Raw genomic sequence first — 16,517 nt, forward strand, 5'->3', positions numbered from 1 at the left:
ACCTGTCAGAATGGCTAACATTAACAACTCAGGCGACAACAGATGTTGGCAAGGATGCAGATAAAGAGGATCCCTTTTGCGTTGTTGGTGGGAATGCAAGCTGGCGCAGCCACTCTGGAAAACAGTATGGAGGTTCCTCAAAAAACTAAAAAGAGAACTACCCTATGACCCAGCAATTGCCCTACTAGGCATTTATCCACGGGATACAGGTGTGCTGTTTCAAAGGGACACATGCACCCCAATGTTTATAGCAACACTATCAACAATAGCCAAAGTATGGAAAGAGCCCAAATGTCCATCGAGGGATGAATGCATAAAGAAGATGTGGTGTATATATATACAATGGAGTATTACTCGGCAATCAAAAAGAAGGAAATCTTGCTATGTGCAGTTACGTGGATGGAACTGGAGGGTATTATGCTAAGTGAAATTAGAGAAAGACAAAAATCATATGACTTCACTCATATGAGTACTTTAAGAGACAAAACAGATGAACCTAAGGGAAGGGACACAAAAATAATATAAAAACAGGAGGGGGACAAAACAGAAGAGACTCTTAAAGACAGAGAACAAACAGGGTTACTGGAGGGGTTGTGGGACAGGGATGGGCTAAATGGGTAAAGGGCATTAAGGAATCTACTCCTGAAATCATTGTTGCACTATATGCTAACTAATTTGGATGTAAATTTAAAAAAATAAAAAATAAAATAAAAAAAAAAACTAATAAAACTGAATTTCCCAGTCAAAAAAAAAAAAAAAAAAAAAAAGAAAGAAAGAAAAACTCAAAAGAAATATAAGGACTTTAAAGTCATTAAGAATCTTTTGTAAATGTGAACTTTTAAATGTTGGAAACTTCAAATCACATTGGGGATGGGTTGAGCCTATGGCCAGATAGAAAGGAAATGAGATGATTTTAGTTTGGGGCTACCTTGTAACACCGTCCAATCAAAACATGTAGGCAGCCTCCTCTATACCCGTGTAGACGAAGTACAGAAGTGATAACAATACTAATAGTTGGTATTCACTGAGTACTTATTATATGACAGACTCCCCAAATACATTTCTGTTAAGTAGCAGTACCAGAACTAAAGCAATGCCAGGCAGTCTGGCTACAGAACCTGTGCTTGTAACCACTGTGCCATATTGTACAGAATTGTAAAGGAGGTGTCAGAGACAAAGATGGTCCTAGCACAGTAAATATAGGAAATTGAAATAAAATTTTCGTGAAGCTTTTAGTAAGCACAATATAAACTATGTAAAGCTGCTTATTCCAAAGACAGATCCTAGGTTGGGTTTTTTGTTGTGCTTTTTTTTTTTTAAGGTAAACAACAAGTAATGAAGGACTAAAGAAGAGGTTCTTGGGGGGAAGATTATTCTGGACCCTCCATGGTGGAAGGTGTAGCTTGTGTGGAGTTAAAGGTTATTGTCCATAGTGGCCAAGACTGAGTGCATCCACAATATGAGCAAAAGAGAAAGGAACATCACCTCCAAAAAGTGTTTTCTTTATCCTGACCTGTAGGTAGAGGCGTAGCCAGTTCAGACCTTTAGTTTGCTTTTATAGCCATTTGATACAAAAAGAAATAAATCTCATTTGTTTGTTTTGCATATTTATATTTTATAGTTCTGCTTTGATGCGTTTCATAAATGACAGCAGTGATATTGCTTTTCCACATAATTGGATGGGTTTATTATGTGCATTTTTCATGTCCCTTGTAGGCACCAAAGTAGAATTTCAGGGCAGTATACTTCAGAAGGCTTTGAGGACTGACACATTTTTTAAATGAATGTATATTGAGAATACATTAAAGAATAGATAATATGAGTCAGTCCATCAGTTTTCATTTATTGAGCACCAGCTATATATCCAACAGTTTGGAAATCATTCACAAATACAAAAGCTATGCTCCTGCCTATAGATCTTATTATTTTGAGGGAGAACTATAATATGTAAGATATAATATATATTAATGCTAAGTTTTGTAGCACTGCAATTCTTAAGTAATTCTGAGAAAGGAGAAATCAGTATGAATCAGATTTGTCAGAGGTTTCATGTATGAGATGGGTTTTATATAATAAGCAGTATTTATTGAAATCTTAATTTGCAATGGCCCTGTCCTAAGCATTTTACATGTGTTAGTCTGTTCAGGCAAGGAGAGGACAAGTAACTTGCTAGAGCCCCCCAGCTAGGAAGAAGTGAAGCCAGAGCACACCCAGGCAGCCTAGTTCCAGAATCTACTCCATGATTACATCTCTCATAGGAAAGAGGTGGATCTGGGCAAAGTTAATTGAAGGCATTCCAGGCAAGACAGTCACTACTGACAAGGGCGTGGGGAGGGGGCCTTAAATCCCGTTTGTGAGTTTTTGAGAGAGTAGTGTTTTGTATTTTAAGATTATGTGTGAGATTTTTAATAGTGTGCAGTGATAGTCACAGAGCCTTAAAGTAAACTTGTTGCATATATGTGGTCTTTAAATATCATGTGCTCTCAGTTGTTCTTGTTTCACCTACAGCTATGATTGTAACAGAAGTCAGTGAGAAATTGTGATTCTTTATATGGTTGCTACTCTTACAGTCTTTTTGCCAGGAGTAGATCTGCTACATAAATCAAAACATTTAAGTTTACTTTTCCCCTCAAGTATGCAACATTTATACAGGTAAACAAAGCATGAACACATTTTGAACATAAAGCAAAATAAGCATTGTAGCAGCACTTTCTTTAGCACTTTTACTGTGCATTTGACAATTGCATATCAGAGAGAAATACCTACCTTCTTGTAATGAAGTTTTTAATATTTTTATCTGATAGCATCATACCATCAGTGCCATTCTACAAGACATAGAAGAAAAACAAGAAAATTTACTAGAATTTGAAATAAGAACCCCTGAAGATGCAGGTAAGTATGCACCCATACTCAAGTTTGATTATTTCGTACATCCAAGGTCATTACTACCTCAACTTCTTACGGTACATGTTTATGTCAAAGCTTACAGTGGCTGAAAGTAGCCTTTTTTTTGTGATGGTAAAGTGCCAGAAATGAGCATCCGAAGTCATTTATGCAAACCAGTAGTTAGTGTACTTGTTGATCAAGATACTTCTAAGACTCAAAATATAGCATAAGTAACATGAGAGACACTTGAAAAAATGATCAGAGATAAGCCACTACTGGTGATATGTTTAGATGAAGATGTGAAGAAAAAAAGAAAGCACAATATAGTGACTAAGGAGGAGATGATGTTACTCCCTGCAGCTATGGTAGCTCTTTAAAAACAGATCTGCAGAGGAATATGCAGTTGTGACTCAAGTAGGGCAAATCCTCAGACCTTTCAGATGAGCAGATACACCAGGTAAGTATCTTAGCATAGCTGTCTTCCTGTTTACAAAAGACAAGTGATTCAAAATAGTAAATTTGACTTTGATCCCTGACCTACTAATTGGAATTTCTCAAAAGTTCACTGAATATTTGTAAATCTTTGATAGCTCACAGTTGTGTTTTCATGAGTTAACGATTACAAGGTAAAAATTGGGTCTTGATAGATTTAGATCTGAATGTTTAAGTAGTTAAACGTATCTCCTCAATCTTTAATGTAATAGGATACAGCTATTCATCTCTTATCCTAGTTCATACTGTACAGTCTTTTAAAAAATTATTTCCTTTTAAATTACACCCATTCTTTCATCTTGGCCTAACACATGGTAAACATGTTATGTTTTGAGGAAAATAATACAAAATAGTGTAATGTATACTCCCAAACAAATGTGAATAGTTCATATATTTTATTTAGTACTTATAATACCTTATATACCTAAGATGAATTTTCCAATTAAAACATTTTTTATTAAAAGGCATATAAATACACTTCAAAAAACCAGGAAAAAAATGCTAAAAATACCTACTGTCCCACCACAGTATTTTGTTGTATTTGTTTCCTTTCTTCTAAGAATTTGGTTATGCAGTGACACCTCAATAAAATTATTAAAAACATATTTTAGATCATGCTAAACTTGCCAACTTTACATTTTCTCTCTAGAGCCATTATTCTTAGTGGTTTACCTAGTATCCTATTTTGTAAATGTTCCAGGGCTTAATTTTTCCGTTTTTCTTGAGCATTTACATTTTTCTACTTCTTTGCTATTTTATAGTATATAGCTTTTTGAATTTAGGACTGTCTTCATAGGAATGATTTGGAACTACTGGCTCAAAAATTTATAAACATTTTAAAATCTATTAATTTGTATTGATAAATTATTTCATAAAGTATTAGATATTAATTTAATTTGCACTTTCACCAACACACATTAGTGTTTGTTTTCCTTTACACTGCTAATAGCAACAGTATTTTCATTTAAATTAATTTTACCAGTTTAATGAGAAAAATGTGCCTCATATTTTCACTTACCTTATTATTAATGGTATTTTTTCTCTAGTTTTTTTTCCTGCTTTGTGAATTGACTGTTCCTGTTTCTCTGCTAATAAGTTGGAGCCATTTTATACAATCAAGTTATTGACTCTTTTTCTGCCATAACTGCTGCAAATATGTTTTTCAGCCACTTAACTGTCTTTTTATGCTTAAGTACATACATTTTTAAATTCTGTATAATAAAATGTATCAGCCTTTTTCCTTTGCTATTTCTTTTAATGCTTTTAAGATTAGAAACTTTTCTTCCCTCCCCATCCCTAGGCTTTGTAAATTAATTTTATTCTTTTATGACCAATACATTGACTAGTCAGGACCCCTATATCTTCATCCCACTGCCCCTTTAAGGGAGGAACGGTAAGGCAACGGGACTCTAGAGTTCTTGGCTAGCAGTTGCTAGCCTAAATACTAGGCTAAATACTGACTGCCACTGACTCCATCAGTCTTTGGCGGATGTCTAAAACTTAGTCTCTTCAGAGCAATTTTCTGAGGCTTTTCTGAACTTGTATATGGCTCCTGTGGTGTGGCAGGGCAGTGCACATTTTCCTTTCCCTGGCTCCTCTTTGTCTTCTGTCAGCTGCTGCTGCTGCTGCTGTTTTTTTGTTGGTTTTGTTGTTGTTGTTTTGTTTTTTGGTGGTCCACCTACACAGACTCTCTCTCAGGTAGAAGTCTCCATGGTCAGTCTCACAGGGCAGGCTCCATACCAAGTCTTCAGGATCCTGGCACTTTGGACCTGTGGTTAGAAAGGTGGATAGTTAACTTTCAGCACAAGAGCAACTCTCCCTTTCCCCTGGTGTCCACATGTCTTGCCCTGCAGGGCCTCAACCTCTAGATTTCAAGCCAGGTGTGAGTCCATTATCATCTCAAAAGAAAGTTATTACTCTCTTCAACAGTTCTTTGAGAAACTGCTCTCCTTAGGCTTGAGACAGAGAGAAACCTCACCTCTCAGTCTGGCTGTTGAGAATGGAGATTCCCATCCAGTTGAGCAATAGCTCTCTGAAGAAGTGTCTTTACAAATTCACCACTTCCTTATTCTGACACCTTTTATATCTGTGATTTGGCTGAGGAGTCCAGGAATAACAGATCCCATTTTGTACATTTTTCTGTAGGTTTTTCTTTTTTTTTTTTAATTTTTTTTTTAATATTTATTTATTATTGAGAGACAGAGAGACACAGAGTGTGAGCAGGGGAGGGGTAGAAAGAGGGGGAGACATAGAATCCGAAGTAGGCTCCAGGCTCCAAGCTGTCAGCACAGAGCCCAATGCGGGGCTCATACTCACAAACCATGAGACCATGACTTGAGCCAAAGTCGGTCGCTTAACCAACTAAGCCACCCAGGTGCCCCTTCTGTAGGTTTTTCTTATCGATGTCTTGTATTCACTTTGATATCAGAAATCTTAGTGCCTCAACCAAACTGACCAAAAAGATGTTTACTTTAAACATTTTGTATATTGTTTTTTTCCTATGCATTTCAACTCTGCTCTTCATTTGAAATCTCTTTTCCACACATGACACAAGATGAGGATAGAATAGAGTCCCCCACCCCCACGTAACTGTTCCATTTCCCTCCTCTTATCTGTTGAATAATTTCTGTCATCCTCATTCTTTATTATCATATATTAAAATCTTACATATATTAGAGCAATTCTAGGTTCTCCCTAAGATACCACTGATTAATGTATGTGATAAATAAGTATATAGTGTCAAGTTACATGTAAAATTCTTCCTATCCTTTTTTATAGAAATACATAGAATTTTCTTGGTTACTATGATAATGTTATTTTTACCTGTGATTTAAAATTCAAGTGCGTGATGGGCAGAAACTACTCTGGGAACACTGACTCTTTACTGATCAAGTCATTTGTCTGATTTGCAAAGGAAAGTTTTGGAAAAAATTTCAACTCTGAACTTCATGTCATTTCCCACCACTGATTTTCTCTACGTTATCTAGAAAAATATGCATTGGTCTGAAATAATTAGGGAAAAAATGTAAGAAACAAAGCCAAAAGTAAAATAAAATAAAATAAAATAAAATAAAATAAAATAAAATAAAATAAAACAAAATAACATAACATAAAATAAAATAAAACAAAATAAAGTCATTTAAAAGAAAATGTATTCATCTAAGCCTTTCCATTTACTACTTGGGAATGTGGACTTGGACATAATTGGCATTTGTGTGTAAATCTTGTGGACTTGTGATGGATGGGGCAGAGCATGATGCTGTTACTTAGGAAGCAGTGGAAGAAAATAGGAAAATTTTAAGTAATTATTATAAAAATAATTTTATATAGATCTTTGTGAACTTAGATATCATATAGCCCTATCTAAATGCTAAGTGTAAAGAACAAGAACTGATGGCATGATTCTTATTATTAGGTAAATATAATAAATAGTTACATATAGTATAAATATATAGAACAGTGCATTAAATAAATACACAATTTAAAAAAAAATTGACACACACAAATAGGTACCCTGCTACCAAAGTATTTTTTTTCAAATCAAGAATAGGTCTTTTCTTTATTCTTTTTTTTTTTAAATATAATTCATTGTCAAATTGGTTTCCATACAACACCCAGTGTTCATCCCAACAAGTGCCCTCCCAAAGTATTAACAGTAGTCTCTTTTGTGGAGTAAAAAAGAGGAGAAACGGGGGGTGAAAGTGGGATACTCTTTTTTACTTTTCTTCTGTGTAAACATTCATATTATTTGAAAATTTTTCTTACAATGTGTTCCTTTTGTGTTTTAAAAGTAAGTAAGTTTAACAAAATATTTATTTCCTACCCTCATTTCACAAATAAGAAAAGTAACCAAAGGGGACATATGTCTTGTCCAGAGTCACAGAACTTAGTGGAGTAGCAGGATTAGAACTCAAGCTGGCCTGCCCTCTTCAGGGTACTTCCATAGGGTGGCATAATTCAATGAGCCTTGGTTTATATATCTGGGCCATTGATACTGGGGAGCAGAGTAGGGAAATAAATTTTTTAAAATTTAACAGTAAGGCTGAGTCCTCTGTGATCAAATGTAACAATTGCTATCTCTCAGTTAACTTTTTATTTTATTACCATGTTTCCAGAACAATACATTGAAAAGATGTTAGAGATAAAAGAGGTTATGGATAATGTGCTTGCCAAACAGAAGGCAGAAAGGGATGATCTGGCTAAAAAATACAGGTGAGTGAAAAAAGTAGAACTGCTTTAGAATTTTCATAATTTACCCCTTTTTAGCTACAATAGTTAGGTGTGGAATTTTTTAAGAATACAATTGTTGCTTAGGGCCAAAGAATGACCATGAGGTCATCTAATCTATTACCTTCATGGGGAATTGTACTTCCCAGAAAGATATTTTTCTTTTTTATTACTTGAAATATTCAGAAGAGGACATTTTAGTATCTTAAAAAGTTGTCCATAGCCAAGAATTTTATGACAGCCTCTCTGGTCATGAATCCCCAAAATAAATTTCTTTCCATAGTAAGCTCAGATTTTTTACACTAAAATTTTTTCTTTTTGCTATCACAAATGTTATCTAAGTGGTGTAACCATGTGTTTTTTTGTGGTTTTGTGTATGTCTTAAACTCTCAGGGCTTTTAAGGGGTTTTATCCTGATTATATTATATCCTCTTCTTTTCCCTTTTTTGAGAAAGATATATTGTTTTCTTGTTTGGGCATATTTTTATTAGTTTTTCATACATAGACTTAGCTACCTATGCCTTCTTTTTTTTTTTTTTCTCATGAGAACTTTTAAGGTTTACTCTCTGAGAACTTTCAAGTATACAATACAGTATTATTAACTATAGTCACCATGCCATACATTACACCTCCATGACTGACCTATTTTATTACTGGATGTTTGTACCTTTTGACCTGGGGTCAAAATGGGTGAGCCATTTCACCCACCCTCCACCTTCCACCTCTAGCAACCACCAATCTGTTCTCTGTATATATGAGTTCATTTTTTTGTGTTTTGTAGTTTTTTGTTTTTTGTTTTTTTAGATTATACATATGAGTGAGACCATACAGTATTTGTTTTTCTCTGTCTGACTTCTTTCACTTAACATAATGCTCTCAAGGTCTGTGCATGTTGTCAAAAATGACAGGATTTCTTTCTTTTTAATGTCTGAATAATATTCCTCTGTGTGTGTGTGTGTGTACATTTGTACATTCCACATCTTCTTTATTCAGCCTTTGATGGACACATGGGTTGCTTCCATGTCTTGGCTATTGTTAATAATGCTGCAGTGAATATGGGGTTGCAGTTATCTTTTTGACCTTGTTCCTTATTCACCTGTTATTTTCTAATTTCCTTTATATTCTTTTGTTTAAAGTTTGTTTATTTTTAAGAGAGAGAGTGTGAGTGCTGTGCGTGTGTACCATTGGGGGAGGGGCAGAAAGAGGGAGTGAGAATCCCAAGCAGGCTCCACGCTGATGCAGGGCTCGATCTTACAAACCGTGAGATCATGACCTGAGACAAAATCAAAAGTCGGGTGCTTAAATGACTGAGCCACCTGCACCCCTCTAATTTTCTTTATATTCTTATAATCATTTGACATCTATTGCATGTTCAGTTTTTTTCTGAACTTATTTAAAAATCAGTTTTCTATTTTCATTTACAAATCTTTTATCTTCATTTTGCTTTTTTCTCCCCAGTGAATAAATATTACAGATTATTTCTCTTTTCTGGTTTCCTGTTAGTATAAAGCAAGTGAGCTTATAGGACCTACAGGTAGGTCAATTACCTTTGGAGAAGGTAAACTTTGGGGAAGACTAGCTTCAGTTTTCCTTTATGTTCTATGATTAACAATATACCTGGAGTTTTGGGAAGTTCCCAGGCAGTTGGGTTTGTAGGTGTGTAAGTCCTTATTAATACTATTGTAAGACTTAAAATCTTGTAATCTTAAAACCATTTTTATTTTCTGTCTGAACTCTGTTTTAAATGTGGTATTACTAATTTTTTCTCCTCTGTTCAGCTTCTTGTATTTTATGCTACTAGCTGTTTGCTAATATTCTTACTGCTTCTTCCACCTACGTCTACTATTCACTCTAACATCTGGTCTGCTTGAAGTTCAGTACGAACAACCCTAAACTGTGATACTATTGCTATCCCTTAAAGCAGCTGCTTTAGGGTGATCCCTGAAGGTCATTGAGACCATTTCAAGGGGTGTATGAAGTCACAACTGTTTCTATAATGAAACTTTTTGGCTCTCATTCTCTCATGAGTGTATAATGGAATTTTCTAGAGGCCACATGTGTGGTGCTATCATTATTCTAATAGCCGATGGGATGTATCTTTGTATATTCTTGTGTTTTAAAATTTTCTGTTTTATTTTGTAGAACAGTAAATATTGATAGATAGACCCATATGAAAAAAGGCCCTTTGGGGTCCTCAATAATTTTTAAGAGTATAAAACAGTCATAAAACCAAAAAGTTTGAGAACTACTGGAAACAAAGAGTCCAGTATCCTGAAGGTCACTGTAGTGTAGATGGGTATAACCAAAAGAAGGGTGTGAAGCAGCCATTTTCTCTCGCTCTCAAGCCCATTGTGGTCACACAGGTTAATGCTTGTCCTAGTAGTCCCTCTGGACCCGAAAGTGCCTCAATACAGGTTCAGAGTACAATTACAGTAATTACTTGATGGATTGACATTTCTCAGGTCCAGCTCAGATATAATTATTCAAAACAGTCTCACTCCTCCATAGCTCTAAGGGAACTTGAATGGAACTTACTCCCAAATTTTATTTCCCGATACACCTTTCCACTATAAACAGGTAAGCAAACTCTGAATTTAAAAATGGTGTTCCTCCTTCCAACTAAACAATCCACATTTGTTTTTTTTTCAGGGTTGACTCACAACTGATAAATAATATAAATGTGGATAACCACACCATCACCTCCAGAAAAAGGCAGTCTTACTTACCTTAAGAGTCATTTTCCTTACAAAGGAAATACTTGTGTACTTTGGGCTGATTAAAATTTAAATTGAGACAAAGTATCTTTAAAATCTACATGATTGCTAAAAAAAGTTTTCTATTGTTTTTGTTTTTTTGTTTCTCTTTCTGTTTCTTTCTCTAGAGTGTCCATAGAATCATTTAAGCAAGGAGTCCTCAGAGAACAACTGGCTAATTTGGCCACAAGACAGAAGAGCCTTTTAGTTGTGGCAAAAAAACAGAAAAAAATTAGCCAGAAAATTCAAAACTATAAAAACATTACATCTGCATCTGGTCCTGGTTTGAAGAGGCTGCCATCCAGCTCAGAAATCTCTAGTGAAAAGGACAGCCAAAGGCTTACCAGTCTGGGAAATTCAGTGCAGCCCCATTCAGGTTCATGTTCTCCTGTCAGCCTTATTTGTGGAAGCATACAGGAAACACAGTCATCTCTGGAAACGTGGAATGGCAGCCAAAATACCAACACTTGTGTAAATTTAGAGACAGTGAGAAGGGAAGAATTTTTTGGAAATGAGCTGAATTCTAAACAGAATGTCAATGACTGTACCTTGGATGGGTTATCAAAATCCAGACATTCAGATGGCACTAAGAAGATTAAATTACCATCCCAGCCTGTTGCTTTTCTTGCTCAAGCAGAATATTCACAAAAAGAAAATGATCTTACAGAAACTCCAGCCAAAGGGAATGAATCTTACAGTAGTCCTTCAGCAGTAACTGGCACATTAAATATTTCAGAGACTACAAGCAGACTTGCCGAAAATGATGCCCATCTATCAACTGTTATTTGCGATCAGGCTCCTACCAATTGTGATCCGAAAAGAGGAAACAGGAAAATAGCTTCCCAGCAGCCACCTAGGGGGACATTAGAATCCTCGGCACACCAAGGGACTGATGCCTTAGGCAGTACTACTGGGCATCAGGTGAAATCATATCTTAAAAAATCAGTTTTTGCTGTTCCCCATGCTCATGATGGTGAGAGCTCCTATTCCTCGGGATCTGGCCGTCAACATATTATAAAAAAGCCTTTAAACAATAGCACAGCTCCCAGAAAAAAATGTATGCAGATAAAAGATCTGATATTACTAGGAAGAATTAATCCAGGAAATAACATTCTGGAATTCAAAACACAGGTATCCTTTTTTTTCTCTAAAATCATGTAATTTTATAAATAAGCAATTAAATGTTTCTTTCATAAAGTAGGCATTTAGCTCTGATTATGGATGTAGGGTTTGGCTGGCTTCTTGAATGAAGGGACAAAAACGTTGTATTCTTAGCTAGTGAAATCATGCTTTTGGGTTGCTCTATACATTTTAGTCACTAGCACCTTTGGGCTCTCAGGCCAGAGTTAGTCAATTATATTGGCCCTGGAAGAATTTAAGAACAACATAAAAATAATAAATGGGAGCTATCTTTGGTTCTACAGTTTTAGGAATTACTGTGCACTGCTGAAGCTTACCCAGATAAAGGATAGATATAAATTCATCTTCTATAGAAGTTCAATTTAGAAATAAGAAGTGACTTGGAATTTGGATAAATCTGACTCAATGAAAACAATATCACATATGCATAAAAATCGAAGAAGAAAGGGTACCTGGGTGGCTCAGTCAGTTAGGCGTCTGACTTTAGGTCAGGTCATGATCTCACGGCTAGTGAGTTCGAGCCCTGCGTTGGGCTCTGTGCTGACCGCTCAGAGCCTGGAGCCTGCTTCAGATTGTCTCCCTCTCTGTCTGCCCCTCCCCTACTCACACTCTGTGTCTCTCTCCTTCAAAAATAAACATTTAAAAATTTTTTAATAAATAGAAGAGGAAAAAATTGTTCTACTAGAAAATGCCTACAAAACAGGCATCCTATCCCCTTTCCCTACATTGACTTTGACTTTTTGAAAGAGGAATTCAGAATGGCAGTGATTTTAAGAATCCTGGAATGTTTCTTTGCTAACGGGCCACCAGTTCAATAGAAATTGGTCCAGGCTAACTGGAATTTAATCTGAATGACCACTGTTTCTAGTCCTTCCATTGCTGGTTAATAAGGCTTTTCCTAGTTAAAAAAACTTTACTTAAGTTAGGAGCAAAAAAATTAATTTTAAAATTTCACATTGTAGTTTAAAGACCAAATTAGTGGCTTGATCTCAGGTCTCTTGATGTTCCTGTTTGCTTACCTGTCAACCAGTTACTGCTAAGTAGTACCTACATCAGATTAGCCAGAGAAACTCAGATTTTAGTTAGTAAATTAGTTACATTAACTCAAATTTTGGCAGTTGTGGCTACTTCTCTGGAGCAGCTATAATAAAATTTTAATATAACTTTTCATATTTCAGCTATTTCTTAACAGCTTTATTGAGATATAATTAACATATGTATTTAAATTACATGTTTTTACATATGTATTTACATAGTAAATACATACTATGTGTATTTAAATTAAGCATTTTGACAGATTTTGATGTATGTATACATCTGTGAAACCATAACCACAAACAGGTAATGAACATATCCATCACCCCCAAAAGTTTCTTTTTGCAATTTTGTGTACCTCCTTCATACTTCTTCCTTCCCATGCTGAACTCCAGATAATTAGTGGTCTGCATTCTGTCCTTTTACTTTTGTTTGCACTTCTAAGAATTCTGTAAAAGTGGAATTACACCATATGTGTTCATTTTTGCCTGGCCTCTTTCTCTGAACATAATTACTTGAGAGTCATCCTCATTAGAGTGTGTATGTATGTACTACAATTTGTCATTTCATCTGTGATAGACATTTAGGTTGTTTCCAGTTGTTGACTATCGCATATAAGCTACTATGGATATTGGTGTACAAATTTCAGTATGACACAGGCTTTTGCTTTTCTTGGGTAAATACCTAGGAGTGGAGTGACTGGATGAAATATGGTAAGTATATATTTAACTTTTAAAAAAACTGCTGAAGTTGTTAGTAACATTTTACATTCCCACCAGCTGTGATGAGTGTTGTGGTTCCTCCATATTCTTACTTAGCTAAGTGTGTATGTATGTACTACAATTTGTCATTTCATCTGTGATAGACATTTAGGTTATTTCCACTTGTTGACTATCGCATTTAGTATGATCCGTCTGTTAATTTTAGCCATACTAACATATAATGTAGATGTATGTATATAATATGTACATATGTATAGTAGTTTATTATTGTGGTTTTATTTTGCATTTCATAATGATTAGTTATGTTGAGCATCTTTTCGTATGCTCTTTGCCATCCATACTTATTCTTCGGTGAAGTTCCTTTTCAAATATTTGCCTGTTTTTTTATTGGCTGCTCATTCTCTTATTTGATACATTTTGGATATAAGTCCTCTATCCAATACATACTTTGCAAAAAGATTTTCTCCTAATATAGTTTTGCCTTTTCATTCTCTCAAAATTGTGTTATAAAGAACAGAAGTTTAAAATTTTGATGTAGTCCAACTTAGCAATTTGCTCTTTGACTAATTACGTTTTTAGTATCATATCTAAGAAGTCTTTGTCTAACCCAAGGTCACAAAGATTTTCTCCCAGAATTTAGGTCTGTGGTCCATTAGTTTCTTTATGTAGTACAGAGCAAGATCCCAATTCCTAGTTTTGAATATGGGTATTCAATTCTTCCAGCTACATGTGTTGAAAAAATTGTTCTCTACTGAATTGTCTTTGCACCTTTGTAGAAAATCATTTGTCCATATATGTGCCTATTTCTGGACTCCCTGTTCTGTTTATCTATTTGTCTATCTTACTATGAATACTGTCTTGATTAGTGCAGCTCTGTAATAAGGGTTAAAACCAGGTAGTGTTAGTCCTCCAGTTTTGTTCTTCCTTTTGTAAAGTGTTTTGGCTATTCTAGGTCTTTTGCAATCCCATATGAATTTTAGAGTGAATTTGTCAGCTTCTTTTTTTAAAAAAAAGGGGGTGCTGTCATTTATATTGGTATTGAGCTAAATCTGTAGATGAATTTTGGGACAGATGACATCTCAGCAATATTGAGTTGTCCAAATCATGAACATGATATAGCTCTCTGTTAATTTAGACATTTTCTGATTTTTCCCAGCAGTTGTAGGAGTCAGTATACAGGTCTTTCATATCTTTTACCAGATTTATCCCTAAGTATTTCATGTTTTTGATAGTAATATATATGATATTTTTTAAATGTCAATTTTTGGTTGTTTATTGCTCATAGGTAGAAATTCAATTGATTTTTGTATATTGAGATGTTATTTTATAATCTTGCTAAACTCACTACTTCCTGTAAATTTTTGTAGAAGTCATTGGATTTTCTACATAGATGATCAAGTTGGCTATGAATAAAGACAGTTTTACTTCTTTCTTTCCATTGTGAATGCTTCTCATTTCTTTTTGTGTAGCTGCACTGGCTAACACCAGTGCAGTATTGAAATAAAACAGTGAGATCACACTTCTGTTTTTTCCCTAAGATGAGACTATGTTTCTTAGAAAAAATTTAGGCTTCCACTGTTAAGTACAATGTTAGCTATAGGTTTTTTCTTAGATGCGCTATATTAGGCTCAGCAAGTTCTTTTGCTAGTTTCTTGAGTGTCTTTATCATGAAAGGGTATTGGATTTTGTCAAATGCTCTTTCCACATCGGTTGTGATGATCATAAGGTTTTTGTTTTGTATTCTCTTGATATGGTGTAGAACATTAATTGATCTTTGGATATTAAACCAACCTTGCATTCCTGGAAAAGCAGATAAATCCCACTTTGTTATGGTATATAATTCTTTTTATATGTTGCTGGATTTGGTTTTCTAATATGTTTTTGAGGATTTTTGCATCCATATTTATTAAAGATATTGGTCTTTAGTTTTCTTGTGTTGTCTTTTGTCTGGTTTGATATTAAGGTTATACTGATCTCACAAAAATGTTTCTCTTTTTCTATTTTTAGAATATTGGTAATCCAAAATATTAGTATTAAATTCTCTTTAAATGCTTGATAGTAATCAGCAATGAAGCCATCTGTACCTGGATTTTTTTTTCTTTATGTACATAGTGTTTGGAGTGTTAATTCAGTCTCTTACAGGTTTTTTCAAATTGTCTATTTCTTCTTGAATCATTTTTGGTAGTTCTATTTTGTTAGAAATTTGTCCATTTTTTGTTATTTATTAGCACAGAATTATTGATAGTTTCTCTTATAATCCCTTTTATTTCAGTGTGGTCAGTAGTAGTGCACTCATTTTCATTGTTGATCTTAGTAATTTGAGTCTTCTCACTTGTTTCCTTGGTCACTGTCGCTAAAGTTTTGTCAATTTTGTTAATATTTTCAAAGAACCACTTTGATTTCATTGATTTTTATCATTCTTCTATTGCCTATTTTATTTATTTCCATTCTAGTATTTATTATTTCCTTTTTTCTGATTGCTTTGTGTTTAGTTTGCTGTTCTTTTTTCAGTGTCATCATTATAAGTGCAGGTTATTGGTTTGAGATTTTTCTTTCTTTTCAATATAGGCATTTACAGCTATAAATTTACTTTTAGCCTACTGCTTTTGCTGCATCCCATCATTTTTGGTATGCTGTTTGTTTATTCATCTCAAAGTATTTGCCTTTTGATTATGTCTTTAATCCTTTACTTATTTAGGAGTGTGTTGTTTGATTTCCTCATAACTGTGAGTGTTCCATTTTTTTCTTTTATTAATTTCTAATTTCATTCTGTTGCATTTAGAGAGTATACCTAGTATTCTTTGAGTCCTTTTAAAATTTCTGAGATTAGGGACGCCTGGGTGGCTCAGTCGGTTAAGCGTCCGACCTCAGCTCAGGTCATGATCTCACAGTCTGGTTTGAGCCCTGCGTCAGGCTCTGGGCTGACAGCTCGGAGCCTGGAGCCTGCTTCGAATTCTGTGTCTCCCTCTCCCCTTCCCCCCCCCCCCCCCCCCCCCCCACCGCTCATGCTCTGTCTCTCTCTGTCTGAAAAAAATAAATAAAAACATTTAAAAAAAATTTTTTTTTAAAGTTTCTGAGATTTACTTTGTGGCTTAACTAGCATGTGGCCCATCCTATGTGCACTTGAGAAGAATAATTATTCTACTGTTGTTAGAAGGTTTTTTATAGATGACTGTTGGGGGTAGTTAGTTTATAATATTGCTCAAGTTTTCTCTTTCCTCATTGATCTTCTGCCTGTTTGTTCTATGTATTATTTAAAGTG

General features: G+C 34.8%; 1 protein-coding gene across 1 annotated transcript in view; it reads left to right on the forward strand.

Moving 5' to 3' along the window:
• Window positions 1–16,517, forward strand: part of LOC132680408 (ankyrin repeat domain-containing protein 31) — a 128,403-nt gene that overhangs the window by 85,007 nt on the left and 26,879 nt on the right. Inside the window, exons 19-21 of the mRNA XM_078448944.2 lie at window positions 2,805–2,892; window positions 7,494–7,590; window positions 10,487–11,489. Of these exons, the coding sequence (XP_078305070.2) occupies window positions 2,805–2,892; window positions 7,494–7,590; window positions 10,487–11,489 (1,188 nt within the window). The remainder of the gene's footprint in view (window positions 1–2,804; window positions 2,893–7,493; window positions 7,591–10,486; window positions 11,490–16,517) is intronic.

This window comes from Panthera onca, chromosome A1, assembly GCF_046562875.1.
Source record: "Panthera onca isolate mPanOnc1 chromosome A1, mPanOnc1 haplotype 2, whole genome shotgun sequence".
Lineage (NCBI taxonomy): Eukaryota > Metazoa > Chordata > Mammalia > Carnivora > Felidae > Panthera > Panthera onca.